Source organism: Rhinolophus ferrumequinum, chromosome 7 (genome assembly GCF_004115265.2).
Source record: "Rhinolophus ferrumequinum isolate MPI-CBG mRhiFer1 chromosome 7, mRhiFer1_v1.p, whole genome shotgun sequence".
Classification (NCBI taxonomy): Eukaryota; Metazoa; Chordata; class Mammalia; order Chiroptera; family Rhinolophidae; genus Rhinolophus; species Rhinolophus ferrumequinum.
In genome coordinates, this window is record NC_046290.1 from 52466733 (window position 1) to 52483263 (window position 16531).

The 16531-nt window shown below is 33.6% G+C and overlaps 1 protein-coding gene across 4 annotated transcripts in view; it reads right to left on the reverse strand.

The window, feature by feature from the left end:
* Positions 1-16531, reverse strand: part of SSBP2 (single stranded DNA binding protein 2) — a 282149-nt gene that overhangs the window by 35768 nt on the left and 229850 nt on the right. For 2 of the 4 annotated variants that reach the window (XM_033110260.1, XM_033110262.1), the window contains 2 exons: positions 13520-13611; positions 8356-8404 (listed from right to left, as the gene is read on the reverse strand). In XM_033110260.1, the coding sequence (XP_032966151.1) occupies positions 8356-8404; positions 13520-13611 (141 nt within the window). The remainder of the gene's footprint in view (positions 1-8355; positions 8405-13519; positions 13612-16531) is intronic. The other 2 variants (XM_033110263.1, XM_033110261.1) reach the window with 1 other exon arrangement.

Sequence of the window (16531 nt, forward strand, 5' to 3'; positions counted from 1 at the left end):
TGGTTCATGTTCATCCGCTTCTCTCTACTGCCTACCATCATTTTTAAGCAACTTCAAGACATGCTCTAACCACCCTTTAGATCTTTGGAATTTACACTTCACTGCCTTTCTTTCTTTTACAATATACACTCCTCTCTTCCAGTTATGAGTATGACCACATCCTGAACTCTTTACAGGGAGATTTAAACAACTCCCTTGCCTGACATCTCTCTCATTCCTCATGACACTTGCAAAAATTATTTTAGATTTCACCCAGAATCTTCTCCCATCACAATTCCTCCATGTTTACTAAGTCCATTATTTATCTACTGGTTTCCTACTAAATTGCCTCTTCCCTTTCCCATACCACTCTCAGAATTTTATTTCTCTAGTATCTTAAATTCATTATCTTAAAGCCTGCTTTATTGATTTCTGTCTCCTCAATCATTGTCTAGCTGCCTTTTCTGTTTTAAAGCAGGAATTTCCTGGAGAGAAACAAAAAACAAGGTTGACATGGTCCAAAATATAATGTTCTCCAGCTTCAACCTGGTAGCATTTTGGCTCAGCCTTTATGGAAGCCCTGAAACATTCTAGTAGTGTGCCGGTAAATCCAGCAAACTCAGGGGGGAAAAGCCCAGTTTACAGCCAATTTCTGTGGTGTAAATATTCCCACACAGCAGATTTCAAGCTACCAATGATTTAACAATCAGCTCACAGATTCCTCAATATTTAACAACTGACTTTTGTGAGCTGGCTCTCATGATGATTATACAACAATGAGTTTGTACTTTGCCCTTTTGTCATACATTAAAGATATAAAATTCTTGCTATGCCTTCATCTTCAGCTCAATACTCCATTATTTATAAATTTAAATATTTACCTATTCATCTCAGGTAGAAGAAAAAAAATCTTTGTTTATTTCTAAAGCTAGCCCTTCCGGATCATCCCAGTTTTCCTAAGTCCTTGCTCCTTTTATATTTTCAATTTCTCCCTCTTCATGGCTCCTTCAAACATAAATTACTTAAAAAATTTATCTCAGTAGACATTGAGGCAGATGTGATCAACAGAAATTTAGAAATATAGGTCTAGAACTTATTAGCGGTCAGGACTAGAGATACAACTTCTGTTGAATACACTTCCATTTTATGCTGAGCAAAGTTCTTGATCTAGGATTCAATGAGATTCTGTGACAGTTTAAGCCACATGAAAACATTAAAATGAAAAAAAAAAAAAGTCCAGGATTGGAATTAGAGAATATTACCAGTTGAGAAAGGGTAGACAATGTGACTGGAGTAAAGTCAGGAGAAAACATCCTATAAAAATCAAGCAAGTTAGACTTTTAAGAAGCAGGACGTAGGTACAGCTTGGCTAGGAAATGCCTAAACTGGGCTTATTCTTGAGATCTGTCAGACTTAAGCCTTTCAACCTTTCTGTGACACACATAAGAATAAATAATAAAAATGCAAATATGGAAAAATAAAGAAACATTATTAAAATGAAGACAATCAACAAGACATTTAAAACAAAACCAAGGTGACAAATATTTCAGAGGTCACGTATGATGAGGACAGAAAAGAAGTCACTGCGTTTGGTTGGTAAGTAGAAGGTCACTAGTAATCTTCAGAATAGGAATTTCATAGGAAATGAAACTGTTGAGAAGTCAGTTCAATAAATCTTTGTTCACTACCTATGTTTCAGGCACCAAGCCACTACAGATAGTAATGTAAAGACAGGAAGGTTAGGGATTCACTGGCCAGTAGAATGGTGGTGAGGGAATGAAAGTGTGAGAGACATGGGATGGTGTTTTGAGACTGATGAAAGGCTGAAAGCAGGTTTTTTTTATCAGCCCCCTCTCGACTCTAGAGGAGTGGAAGACTAGGGTTTAAGGTTGTCTCAGCATTTTGTTCATACAGTTGGCATACTGTTGGCATACAGTTGGCATAACAGTTGGCATACTGTTAGAGGAACATTCCAGTCAATGGAAAGGTACAGACTGAAGACTGTTTTGGAAGAATGAACGAGCACGATATGAAAAGAAGCAACAAGAGGTAGGATAGAGAGAATAGATAAAGGGGTTAGCATTGAAAAGAAAGAACATTTCCTTTTCTGAGATAAGAGGAAAGGAAGATGACTAAAGGTCTGACAATACTGGAGGTGAAGGGTAGACTCTGAAGAGATTTGAATCTAATGATCTTTTTTTTTCCTCTGTAAAATGTAAAGCCATTTTAGCTGATAGAGAAGAGGCCAAAGATAACGGGAACAGGAAGTGTAGAGGACTAAGGAAGAGTGAAAAAAGAGATTTAAATTACAACATAATGTGTTAAGTATAATTATAGAAAAAGGCATTTAGGCATTGTGGAAGAATTGAAGGTGGTATTCTACAAATACTTCAAATTTAACATTCCAAAACCAAAACTCACTGTCTACCCTCTAAACCTGCTTCTTCTTCTATGTTCCTACTCAGTTTGTATTATTCCTAGTCTCCCTGATACCTGGATTCAAACATTTGAAATCACCCTCAACTTTTTCCTTTTCTTTATCCCCAAATCCAACAGGTCACCAAGTGTTTTAGATTCTATTTGTGAAATGTACTCGCACCATTCCTTTTACCACCACTTTACCTCCGGCTCTGATAACAGTTTATAAGGCCTTATGACTATAATCGCCTAATTTTGTTTCACTACTGTATCCATTTAAATACAATCTTCCTAAAGGACAACGAGAACTCCCTTCTGCACAGATGATAAATTCCAGATTTCTCAACAGTCAAAGCCCTGTACACATCATGGTTCACTTTTACTTCGTTCAGCTTTATTGCCCTTTAAGCCAAAATCCCAAGTAATTCCCAAATAATCTATCCTCCCTAATACTCTAATAATTTTTCATCGAGCTTTCCTGCATCTCCTCTTCTCTTTATTTTTGTCCAAGCTTTTCTCCAACTCCAGTGTCCAGTTTCTTCCCAATGTAGTTAATCTCCCCCTCCCTTTCCTCTCATATGCTATACAAAATATCCATTAACATGAAATGAAAGATGAAAATGCAGATGTAGAAGATACGAAAGATCAGAGAGCTACAGATTAGAATCATAGAACTAGAAGAATCTTTTATTTATCCAATGAGAAAATGAAGGGCCATATATATTGTGTGGTTAAGTTAGACAGAAAATTCAAGAGCTTTGATGACAATCCAAATATTCTGAAATATTCTGACTTCTAATATACAGGACTGTGTTGCTGGGGCAAGCGCAGAGTAACTAGAGGTTTTTGGCTTTGTTTTTTTTAAATGATTACGAGAACTAATATTTTACCTAAGTAAAATACTCTTTCTTCAACTGTGAAGTTTAAAACTACTTCATAAGCATAGGTTTACCGGAAATTAGGGCTGGTAACATCAAGACATTATCTGCGTCCCTGTAAAGCTGGAAATGTTCTATTATCTTTTAATGTGTCTTTTTTTTTTTTTAAATGAGAATCTATTTGTATAGAGCAGAGCCTATTTGGAGTAAGATATTTGTATACGCTTAGGTGTAATTACTATAACAGATGCTCATTTTTTTCCTTAAAGGAGTTTCATCTTTCTTTTTCCTGTCAAGCTAGTGAGCTGATAAATACAATACCATGCTGAACATTTGTCGTTTTTGCTTATCCTTTCTTCTGCTAACAATTTGATTTTTTTTTTTGGCGAACCATACCTCTCTTACTTTTTCCATGTGGCTTGGGTGGGGCTCAGAGAGTGGGCATGTGACCTTGGTCTGGCTAAAAGAACACTGTATTCTCTGGTCATAACTGGTTCATGAATGATCAAGCTAAACAAATCCAGTGCAGATAGTTATCCCCACTACCTGTGCTTAACTGGTAATGAGTTCTGCTCTTTTGTGTTCAACTGTGAGCTGTGAGGATATAAATCTGAAGCCTCAGGTAGCCTTCCTGCTTTGGCAAGGGAAACAAAGGTAAACAATGAATAGAGTCTTGATGACATTATTTGAACCCTTGGAACTAAAAGCGCTGGAAAGCAAATTTATATGTGGACTTTTTAGATATATGATCCAGTAATATTCCCCTTTAATATGAGCCTCGTTTGGTTGTTTTTCTGTACTTTCTAATTAAAAGTGCCCCCAGACAAAGATAATTAGGGTATTTTGATAAAAGTGCTTGCTACTTAGTGAGTAGACCTTGTCGAATACTATATCCAAGTGCACAGTTCCTTGTGAAAAATATACCAAAGGAAAAATAGTTGGTGGATTTGTAAATAAACTTCCAAATAAGAATGAGGTCAATACTACAACGCTCAGATTGAAGGATGTTCAAAAGTAAAAATCTTATTTTTATTTTGAATTAAATACATGAATTTGTCCTTAAAATGTTTTTCCTACTGCCATGTAAAAGAGTGCCAACAACACTTTCACATGACAAAACCCTGGATAGATAAAGATTAAGGAAATAAATACATGGTGGATAATGGTAGGCAGATTTCTCACTTTCAGAGAAGTGAGTTACAAACATAGAAAGCAGAAAGTCTAGAATGAACTCTGTTGTGTTGGACTGAAACTGAAGCGTCAGTGTGCAGTCATGATTTTAACATATATAGAGACAGATATAGATGTGTGTGGGTGTACATATATACTCACACATACATCTATATCCCAGTTCTGTTGGTTTAGAAGGTCTAGAAGCTGTATTACTCTGATGGGTTCTAAACACCATCCTCCATTAAAAGGAACCAGCTCTCCTCAATCAAATGGCTGTATCCAGGGCTATGGATGGGAAAATATAAGATAATTCAAAGTGCTTAAAGGATAAGGAGGACATGTTAAAAGGACAAGTGATGCAGCTTGAAGAGGTTCCTACTGGCCAAATTTGGAACGATTTTAGCATCAAAAAGCCTATTGAATAAAATAAGAATCCACAAGTACATGTGATACACATGAATGAATGAGAGAATGAAAGAAAGAAAAAAACAAGAAGAAAGAAAAACTCTTTGTTATAGTAGAATGTGAACTAATAAATGGTGAAGGAAATACAGAATTACAAAATAGCTGTTTGGCAACCAACATATTAAAACGATTCAGGTAATAATTATCAATGGACGCCAAAAGTAGCAGATGAAAATATGAAAAGGAAGAGGATACTTATTGTAGTCTGAAATCACGTGTCTACAAGTTAATAATTACAAAGAGAAAAAAGCAATTTTACAGTGGAGAAACTTGACAAGCACCACCTGAACTAAGTAATCAAAATTAACATTACAACTAATGGGACAAATCACCATTATATGCCTCCTGAAATGATGCACTGAGAAAAACCCCAAATTACTTCTGTGGTCTTCCTGCCAAAAATGCATAGCCTGAATCTAATCATGAGGAAACATCAGACAAAATAAAATTATGAGGTATTCTACAAAATAACTGGCTTGCAGTCAACAAAACTTCCCGATTAATAAAGACAAAGAAAAGTTGAGGAACAGTTCCAGATGAAAGGAGACAAAGAGACAAGACAGATGAATGTGACAAGTGACTTTGGATTTTCTTTTGTTACAAAGGACATTTTTGGTACTATTGGTGAGATCTGAATAAGGTCTGCAGATTAGAACACAGTATTATATCTATGTTAATTTTTTATTTTGATTCTTATATTGCGGTTATGAAAGATAATGTGGTTGTTCTTAGGAAAGACACACTGAAGAGTTCAGGGATAAAGGATCATCATGTCTACAACTTAAACACAACTCAAATAGTTCAAGAAAAATATGGATATGAAAAGAGAGGAAATTCTAAGGCAAATGTAAACTTTAAACACTTAAAAATCTGGGTAAAGGGTATATGGGAATCCTTTGTAATATTCTTGCAACTTTTCCATAAATCTGAAGTGACTTCAATACAAATATTTAAAAGATAAAAAACATCACGTGAAACATATTTGAAAACAGCAAAAACAAAACAAATAACCAATTTAACAGGGTGCCCTGCGGACCCAGAGACTTATAGTATTGATACAAAATGAAACATGCTTCTAGTTTTAAATACAAGTAATCTAAGGAACTTGGAATTCCAAATAATACAGATGAGTTGTCACTGAAATATAATCAATGGTATTTAGGGGGGAAAATCCTCTTTAATACTTTTTGCTTGGTTTCATGTAAACCCTATGTTTTTGCTAGAAAGTCATTAGTTTTCTATGATTTTCTTTTTCTTGTTCTCACAATAAATCTTTCTCAGAGGAATGCTTTTCCTGCCTGTGCTCAGGGTGATGACCCTTTTCTCTTCCTGAAGAGAAAACTGTACCCCTGTCCCCACTTCTTTCCCTATTTACATTCTTTGAGTGAGGGACCATGTACCCACATATGTTACATGTTAACAGAATGGATTGCTTTCAACTCCATTACTTGCCCACATGTGTGCTGGTCAAATGCCCATTTCAGATTGAACAGTGGACAGCAATTAAATGTGCACAGCTACTACTGTAATTCCTAGTGTTTTTCAAGGTCTAAAATAATACAGAGCTGCTGACCTGATGCAGTACATTCTCCTATCCACAGTGCTCGGCTCTATGAAAACTCCTGAAGAGAGGGAGTACCCAAAACTAAAAATCATCAGAATGCAAAACTCTCCTCATCTCCACCTCCAATACTCCTGTTTGAATAGTATACCCACTAGGTACAATGCACCATCTTCAATATCAAGTCCTGCCCACCTTCCTAAGTGGGTTTTGGGGGAGAGTCTTCAGATGAGTGTATAAAAGGAGGTACTGCTGGGGGTGGATAGTGATGGATGTGCAATGCACCCCAGCTACACGTGCAGTAGCAGGGTAGTTGCCTGAGGCGACAGTGAGAAAGGAGGGAAGAGTTCTTGCTTCCAGTGGGAAGGCTTACATAGCTACGGTGGGCCATCGATTGTGCTTTTTAATTCGGTTTAATCAGTCATACAGATAATACAAATTCCTTCCATATTCTGGCAATAGATTGTCAGAGTTTTCAGTGTTATAAAAAATGTTTTTTTCTGTATCTTTATGGATACTTTAATAGATAGTTGAAAGAAATGTATTTTGAGCTGCTAGCCAGATGCCATTGTAAAGTGAAATCTTGAATGAATTGGAAAGGCATATAGCAGGAAGCAAATAGAAATGTGAACTCTTCAAAAGCATATAAGCAAACTAAAAGAATTTTGGAGGAATAAAGATATTTACAGTATAAGATAATCTGACAAAACAGTATCTTAGAAATATCTGTGGGGATTAAACAGCACATTGAAGACCCAAATAGAAGCAACATCATCTCTCCACCTCAAGTAACTTTATTAAATTAGCAAATGTCATAGCTATTGAAACATAAATTATTTTTTTCTTTTTAAAAATATGACAATTACTTAACTGAGAAGAAAGTGATTTCTGCTTTAGAATAGCAACGGATTTAGGATGATTCTTCCTATACCAAACACACTTCACTTTAAATTTTCTTGAAGTTTAAATTAACCTTAAACATTGGATCAGTTTCATGTTTATTTAGCATTAAGGCCACTGCTAGCCAATGAAGGTACCTGTGTGTATATTAGCAAAGGGCAGCCCTTCTGGGAAGATATTCATAGACTTCACGGGTGGAACACAAGGTGTATTTTAGCTCCCTACTTTCTCCTTTGACTCAGGCACCTTTGTGCAGTGCACACACTACACATATGTACACAGCAGACCTCTCTCACATACTGAAGAACTCAAGATTTCAAAGTCAAGAAGGAAAATCATCTCCAGGATCATCAAAGAAAATCATTAATTTTAACACTGTAAGCTTAATTTTTAACCTGTGCATATATTTATGTGACGTTATTAAAGGAGAAAAATATTTCTGTAGTGAAATCACTGCCACAAAACATTTAAGGAAAATTCCCAGGATGTCACAAACATAGATAAATGTGTAAGGAGGGTGATTTAGCTCATAGGCTCAAGGCAAATATACACTTGCTTCCTGGGGCAGCGAGAGAAAACCTAGGTGTCACTAGTATCATTAGTACAGAAAATATAATCATAATAACCTCGATTGTTACCTGGCAACTTAGCAATGATTGTAGTTATCATGGAAGATGAAATCATTTTATACTAAATATATTCTGTGATAAATATGGGCTACTATAGTATGCTTAAATCATACTTCTGTCTTTATTTTTGAAAGTCTGTTAATCTACACAGAGCGCAGCGTACATTAGACATTGAAGTGAAAAATACATAATTTCAAAAATTATGCACATTTAAAAAGACGTATGTTTGAATGATTACTTTTTTAAAAAGGTTAATATAACCAACTTAAAAGCTTTCAAAAGCAACAGATTTTTGTTGCTGCTAAACGCTAAAAGGTACAAAGAAAATTAAAAAAAAAATACTTATACTCACTGAATTGGCATTTGTTGGGTTTGGCCAAGGTCTTCCACCACCTGGACCCCTACAAGACAATATAATAAATGACATTTTAACCTATGCTTTGAGTATTTCAAAATAAGCAATAACAGATCATATCATATAATATTAACATAATTCAGTTACCATGCAGTTTTAGTTCAACTCAACAATGAAATTACTCTGTTTATACTTATTTTTACAGTTTTATTTCTTGAATCAAAAATTTTTTATAATTTCACAAAGCAGTTTTCTTTCCCAATCAAACTACTTTTAGTAAGCCCAGTTTTATTTTAATAGTAAGTTCAGTTATTGTAATAACCACTAAAAGTAGTATTCACCTATAGCAGTAAATACATACATATACGTAAATCATTATGAAAACACACTTTTGGGGTAAAAAGTACTTATAAAGCAAATACTGTAAACCGTAATCTTGTGGCATCAATATAAGTGCCACCTCTATCTCATTCAAAATGAAAATGAAATTACTTATATCAATATATAAAAAATGAGTGCACTTTTAAAGATGCAAATAAATTAATGTACATAAAAGGTGTCTAAGTTTGCCTCCCTTTCAAAAACTTGCAGACTATCACATATTACATTATACATTTATATATCAATCTGTCTTTCAGATTGCCAATTAGGTTGCTATTAAACAAGGGAATCAATTTTCTTGTTTTAGTAATTGTAGTTCAATACAGTGGCTAGAGTAAATCTTGGGAAAAATGGGAGGAAAGCTATGCCGATGTATGTCAATGTATTACTTCATTTTAGGGTGAAGGAGAATGATTTGTATTCCATAGCTTAAAAAGACATAAACCTTTTAAAACAAAATTAACGCCTAATTAAGTCAAAAAGATCTCTTGTTCTCATGCTTTAATATTAAATATACCTGAATAAATACTGCCTGATAAAAAGCAGACTACTGTCAGCCAATCCTCTGTAATTAGAGTCACTCAAAATCCTCTTTCCTCTAACTGCAGTGAAAAAATAGTGAAAATTTTTAACTAAAAAAAAATATGTCCCTTGATTCTTATTCTAGGGACCTTAAACCTCAAGTTTTAAAGGTTATACAGAGGCTGTCCAAGTTAGCTATATTACCCATGTTTGCTTAGAATATTTAGAACTGTTTTTAATTTCATTTTGGGATTCCCCAGCAGGGAAGCGCATGGAAGGTCTGTCCTTGGGCTCTGTTAGGATGCCCAAGTACAATTTTTCCTATTCTGTTTAAGAAAGAGAAGGGGAAAATATGATGCCAGAGGGGACTGGGTTGAAATATTGTGCACAGGGAGAAGGTGAGGGGCACTTGGATTGTCTCTGGAAACTTTTGTTTGTCTAAGATGGTGATGATGATGATGATTTTGCAATTAATTACTGGAATACTTTAGAAAGATGATTTTATAAATAAGATTCAATGTCCTCATAAACAGAATTGAGGTAAAATAGGATATTTGTTGATTAGGTAAAATATTTGATTTCTTTGATGTTAACCCACATGATTTGTTTGATGTTAATTAAGTAAAACAGTTAAGAAATTGAGAAATATTTATTTTAAAACAACATAAAAATATACTATACCCAAATCATGACAAACGTTTGTATAAAATGATGTTATATAATGATCTCACAATTTTGAAATACACTTATATAAGTACTGTGTGAATAAGATATACTAAAAATAATAAAATATTCAGTTGTAATTTTAAATTTGTTTAACGTTAAATTAACATGCTAAATTAAATGTTAAAATAAACATTTTACTTAATTAAATAAATAACAATTAAATGAACATTAAATGTTAAATTTATTATAAGTAACATATAAAATAACTTTTATGCATTTCAATTATTTGACAAATACTAATTGAACCTCAGCACATTATGTATTTCATATTAACTTGCATTTTAATATAATAGGTTAGGTGTTCATATGGATAAGCTAAATTTTCCCAAACATTACCATTATGTTTGAAAAGGTTTTAAATTTCACAAAAAGTTCTAAGTAAAGTAGGGGTGAGAGTAGTGAGTAGTTCTAACAGAACAACCACTTAAGCTCAGTAATTCCCACTACTTTTGAGGGCCATCAGTATTATTAAGAAAGTAATCTACAAACTATAACATGGGCATTATTTCAAATGAAAATTTCTATATAAGTGTAGTTTGAAGTAGAATAAGGTTAGCCTAGTTTAAAAATAAGAACAAAAATGGAATTTAAATTATAAAATCAAAGCAACCATGATTACCATAGAGAAAAACCCTCTTTTCTTTTGTAATCCACAGTCATTTTATTTCAAGATACTAACTACACAAACTTTATAATTCTATAGGATATGTTCTAGAACAAGGTCTAGATCCTTTGAAATCCTTTGTCCTATTAAGTTTCTACAAATTCTAAGGGATACAAGTTACATTAGAAGGGCTTTAACGCTGAATCCTAAATTCTTTGGAAAATAGTAAAAATGTAGTTAATTTAAAAATATAGTTTCCTTTAAAAATATTCTCTAATGCATTTGAAATCATTTACATTGTGGCCGTTGTTTGTAAATTTTCCTTTGAATTACTGAAATTGTTATTAAGCTTTGCCTCCTAAAGATATAATACTAATTACAGGAAGAACAAAAGTATGCTATCATTTAATTTTAGACGATGCTAAGTATAATTTATCTTGCTTAGAGCATGAAAATGTAAAAATTATATCAGATTAACCATTTTTATGGAGGCGACCAATATTTTTTTAACAAAAAAATTATTAAAATTTTGTTCCAAATGGCTTATTCTTCAATAAAGAGATAAAGTTGGTAGTTAGAATACAGAATTTAATTACTTTAGTGACCAGGGTTTGGTATTTTTCATTGTCATTATGCTTTCACGGCAAACAAGAAAAAGTGATAAGCTAAAGAAAACTCATCCAGGTATTGATTCTCTGTTAGGCTGCTCCTGATCCAACACACAAATATCTTAGATTGTTAAAAAACATAGCTAAGGTACCACTATTATAATGCCTTTTCCTTTCATTTGAAGTTACTCAACAAGTAAAAAGTGACATGAAGAAAAAGCTCAAATATCAGTTAGAAATACTTGTTTGTCGTAACCAGTAAGATTTACTTTGTTTTAAAGATAATAAATTATGAAGTGAATTTCAATAAAGTTTACTCTACTGAGTACAATGGAGATAATAATATGTATTTTTTTTTTGTCTCTTTAAATTCACTTTTGGTTTATTGTGGCAATTATCAATATAAGAATTATTCTCTCTGGTTAATTCCATACATCAGAACTTACCCTGCTAGAGGGAAGTATATACAAATGTAAATACGTAAGTATTTATATTTTCATTGTCTTGAAGGAATTCTAATCTATATAAAAGTGAAAATGATATAAGACCCCAAATAAAAGTCAACAGTAACAAATAATTAAAATCTGAGACTGTAAGGCTTAAAGGTTCTTTAAAAACCAGAAACTATATAAGTAGTAAAATATTATATAATAAATACATTTTAATAAAATACATTTATCTGGGTATATTTAAATGAGAATCTGAAATTCAAACAAATATAATAATATTAAAATTTTCAGCCCTATATTTAGTCTCCATAGTCCAGGGAATTAAATGTACCTGTATGTATTTATTTAAGTGTATGTAAGACAGGAACTAGACCAATTAAAGCTGCTACTCATGATTTTATATATACTCTCATGATTTTATATATACTCTAATTATAAAGAAGAGTAATATACAAAGTGATTCTTAATATTTAATAATTATGGACTGATCATAGTATTCAAAATGTACACTCCTTACATTTATACATAGCATTCAAAATTATATTCCTTAAAAGCTATGGCATTTTAAAGTCAGAATCTCAGGTATGTAAATTTTATATATATCTAAATCCTATTGGTAAGAGTTTCAGTTTTTGATATAAGCACAAAATATCACTCACAGCTTTTTGTATAAACCGTTAATAAAGGCTGAGCCTTTGAGGAATTTAAGAAGTCAGGCTTCATGTCTATCCATTTTTACTTTAAAAGTGAAAAGACGTGATAGGAAAATTTGACCTACTTTCTCCCCATGTTCTGTTAGTTTTAAGTCTGACTGACACCCACCTATTAACCTATTTTCTATTTTAGGCAAAATTGCTTTCCATGAAAATGGTTTCAGAAACTTATAAAAACCCGTGTACATCCACAGAGCATATCTCACAGTACATCTTCAAGGCCATTAAATGATGGCGAGTTGTTTAATTTGACATGTAAAGTGACCAAAACATGGACTGAGGGAAAATATATTAAAGGAGACTGCCCACAAACCTATAGGAAACATTTCATCATTTCTGGTAAGCTTTCTTTAAGCCACATCACTAGAGGAACTGATCCTCTAGTGAATTACTCAGTCACTACAAGCACCTGGTGTATATGGCACTTTGAGGGCAAATTAAATAATAAAAAATAAATAAAAATTCCTTTAACAGACTGCATTGTATTGGCTGATAGAAACAATCCACTCACTTTGGGCTTGAAAGGCTTTTCATAAAAAACAAAACAAAACTGTTAGTTTACTCTTCATCTAAGTACACCTTGAATTTTTAAAAGGAAATTTATCCTCTACCATAGGAAGTTCTTTAATATAGAAGATACTCCCAGAGAGAATTCTTCCTGTGTTGAGAGTGGCCCCAACAAAGCAAAAGTAAACACATATATATTAATAAGAGTTACAAACTCCACTCTTAAGAATCCCTGTGTGTCTGTTAAAATGAAGTTACCAATATTCAATTGTTCACTTCTGTGGAGTTAAGTCAGTGCTGGTGTCAGCATCTCTTCACACTTTTGTATAGACTACATGGAGACTACGTACTTATTTATAAAAGACTCATTTTCATCATAATTAAATAAAATATGAAAATCAAAAGGAAACAGGTTAAAAGTTGGCATTTATGGCACCTGAAAATGGAAAAAATAATTAAAGGTTGCAATTTAAGGAAGAAAAACATACAGAATATCTTCCGAAAATTGAAGCAAACACTACAGTTCATGTTTAGTCCATTTTTATGCTACACAACATTGAGGAACTCAAACTGTTTTACAACTTAGTGTTACTTCTGAAGACGAAACATAGTCCTATTTTACTAAACAGGATAATATAGCATTTTGCTTACATGTTCATTCCAGGCATTCCAGGGCCACCTAAAGCATTCAGTGGGGGTCTCATTGCACCTCCATAGTTCTGTAATGATAACCAAGGGTCAGACTACCACAAAACAAAAAAACAAAACCAAAGAGGAGGGGGGAAAGAAAGGAGAGCAGGTTAATGATTTCCCTACGTAACTCCTGACTGGATAAGGCCTGTGCAAGTCACTCTCTGAAGGGTCCACTCTTGTACTTTCGCTTCTATTTTAACAATTACTTTGGTTGCGTCTTTTACAAACTATGTGAATATGTAAGATCACTGGAGCATGTTAAGTGATTAAGGTATAGTTGCAATGACAATATTTAATATATTTTTATTATTTTCCTAATATCTGTACAACAGTGAACTTTTAAAAATAGAACATTTCACAAATCCAAAACTGTTTATTTAAAGAAAAGACTTAGTTCACATGTTTAAAATTGTCAGACCCAGAATGATTATATAGTCTAAAAAAAACCCCATGTGAACCCAACATAAGATAGTCGAATGCAACCTTCTGTTCATAAAATAATATATCCAACACAGAAATGCACTTATACAAATGTACATAAATATATAAAAACTAAAGCACACTCAGAATATGTATGCATGAATTATGTGACTCAAGAGGTTTCTGTGAATAACTATTATGTGCATTCAAATGATAAAAACGTTTTAATGTTTTAACATGCATATCACATTAGCTTACTTTAGTTTCCATAAGGGTCAAAAGACTAAATTTAACATTAGCATGTTGATATATTTTGTCACTATCAATCACTTTTATGCTTGGCTTCAACTCTTCTGACTACTCTTTTGCAGTTTCCTTTGCTGGCTCCTTTTATTTTGCTAACTCTTTAAATGTTGCTTTCCCCCATGTTCTAACCACAGCATTCTTTGAATATTCCAAGAATAATAATTCTTATTATTTCAATAAACACATATTTATGGGTTATTTTATCTCTTACCCATTAGTTCAACAACTATATGTTAGACATCCCAAATCTTTTATATTTTGTCATGATAAATTTCCTAAGCTCCTAGAAAACTCCTATGTTGAAATTAATATGAGTTGTTTTCATCTGGATACCACTTCATGCTCAACATAACTAAAAGTCAACTGAATATTATCTTCTCATGACCGTTTTTTTTATACTGCTTTCCTCAGTCAGTTCTGTGGCATCACATCCACACAAAAGTCCAGGCTAAGAACTTCCATGAGTTTTGATGTCTCCTCCTTGTCTTTCAATTCCTGTATCTAGTCAGTTACCACAAAGACTTATCTGTGAAATAGCTCTAGAAATAGAGCTCTCCTTCATATCACTAATCTTTGTCATTTACTGAAACTACCGTACTGTCTTAACTGGTCTCTCTGACTCAGCCTGTCCCCTCCCAAACTATTCTCCATACTGCCTCCAGGACTACGTTTCTAAAACTGAGTCCTCTTTATGTCACTTAAAAGCCACGATGACCCACACTGCCTATCAAGTGAAGACTAGACTGCTCAGCATAGCTCAGTGTGGTTAGTCACAGATCAGCCCGGCCTATATTTCCTGCCCTTGTTTCCCATAATTCTTACCTTCTTCCCTATCTCCCAACTACATCCTGCAGCCTGCACAATGTCCTGTGATTCAGAAACAAGCAATACACATTTACACTCATACTAACTCATCTGTGGTGGCCTTCTGTGTAGTAGGTGCTAAGATGACAAGGAAATATTTAATGAGAGAAAAGTCTGTTAACTGCAGAGAGTAAGCCGCAGTTTATAAATAAATTGCCTAGCTACATGTTAGTCTCATTGTTTATTTCTTTTACTTTCAGGAAATCTTATTTTAACATCCAAATTTTGTGTGCTATAGGATAGTGGAAGGTTTCTATCCACACTCGAGTTGTTGTTAAAAGTAGAGCTATATCCCTGAATCTTTGGATTAAGCACAGTGGTGGCAACAGCAGTATTAGCAAGGAGTCTCTGAGAAGCAAGTGTTTGGGAACAAAAACTGAATGGTAAAGTATGATAGAAATGCATCATAATGAAAGTCTCCCCCCGCAGTTTGGGTTGTAGAAGATCTGTGTTTTATTTTATCAAGAAAAACTTTAATTTTCCTGATAGCTCTGGACATAGAAAGACATTGGTTTGAATCTCTGTTGCCTCCGTCCCATTTCCTCTGCGCCTCTTTCTGTATGTGTGATCCTGGGCCAGTGATTCTCCCAATGATCCGCTCAACCTTAATTTTCTTATCTGCAATGTGACAATATCATTTCCCTTTTAAGCTTGTTGGAGGATAAAATAAAATCACATAAAACTCCTATCATAGTGCTTGGTGCATTAAAAATATGATACCTGGTGCTCGAAAATTATAGCTGCTAACTCTTTTTTGTCATCCTTAATAAGGGACCAACTTTAAACGAGTTCTCTTCTCGTCAGCTTCCCTTGAGCTCTCGACCCTAACAGAATTACTTTGCTGGTTTATGTAATGACTCCCTGATAATATATGCATATTTCTTTTCTAGATTTTTTTCTACTGCATAACAGTTTTTTTATGTATCTGCATCTCGTGCTAAACAACAAGTAACTTGAAGGCAGAGTCTATTTTACTCGTCTTTGTGTACCTGGTGCTCAATTATCACAGGAAATGTGTAAGAAATTATCTAATACATAATATAACAGATTTACAAAATATTTTCATTTTGTAAATAATATGAAGCAAAAGGGAAACAGAAAGATAAGAAACAATAACAACTAGCTTCCCAAGTGCTATCAACAAAGGCAGAATAGAAAGAGCTAATTTAGAATCACTGAATTTTAAAGCTGATGGCAGCTATACAATTCCATCTGGTTTAATCTCTCTCCCAATGCAATGTTCCTGACAAAATGGTTGTTCAGACTCTGCTTGGAAAGTTTATAAAGGGTTTTTCCATGATTGGGCAGTTTAATTTCTGGAAAGTTCTTCCTTATACTGAGCTGAATTCTACCTCCTATCTTAGATTTGAAAATACAGAA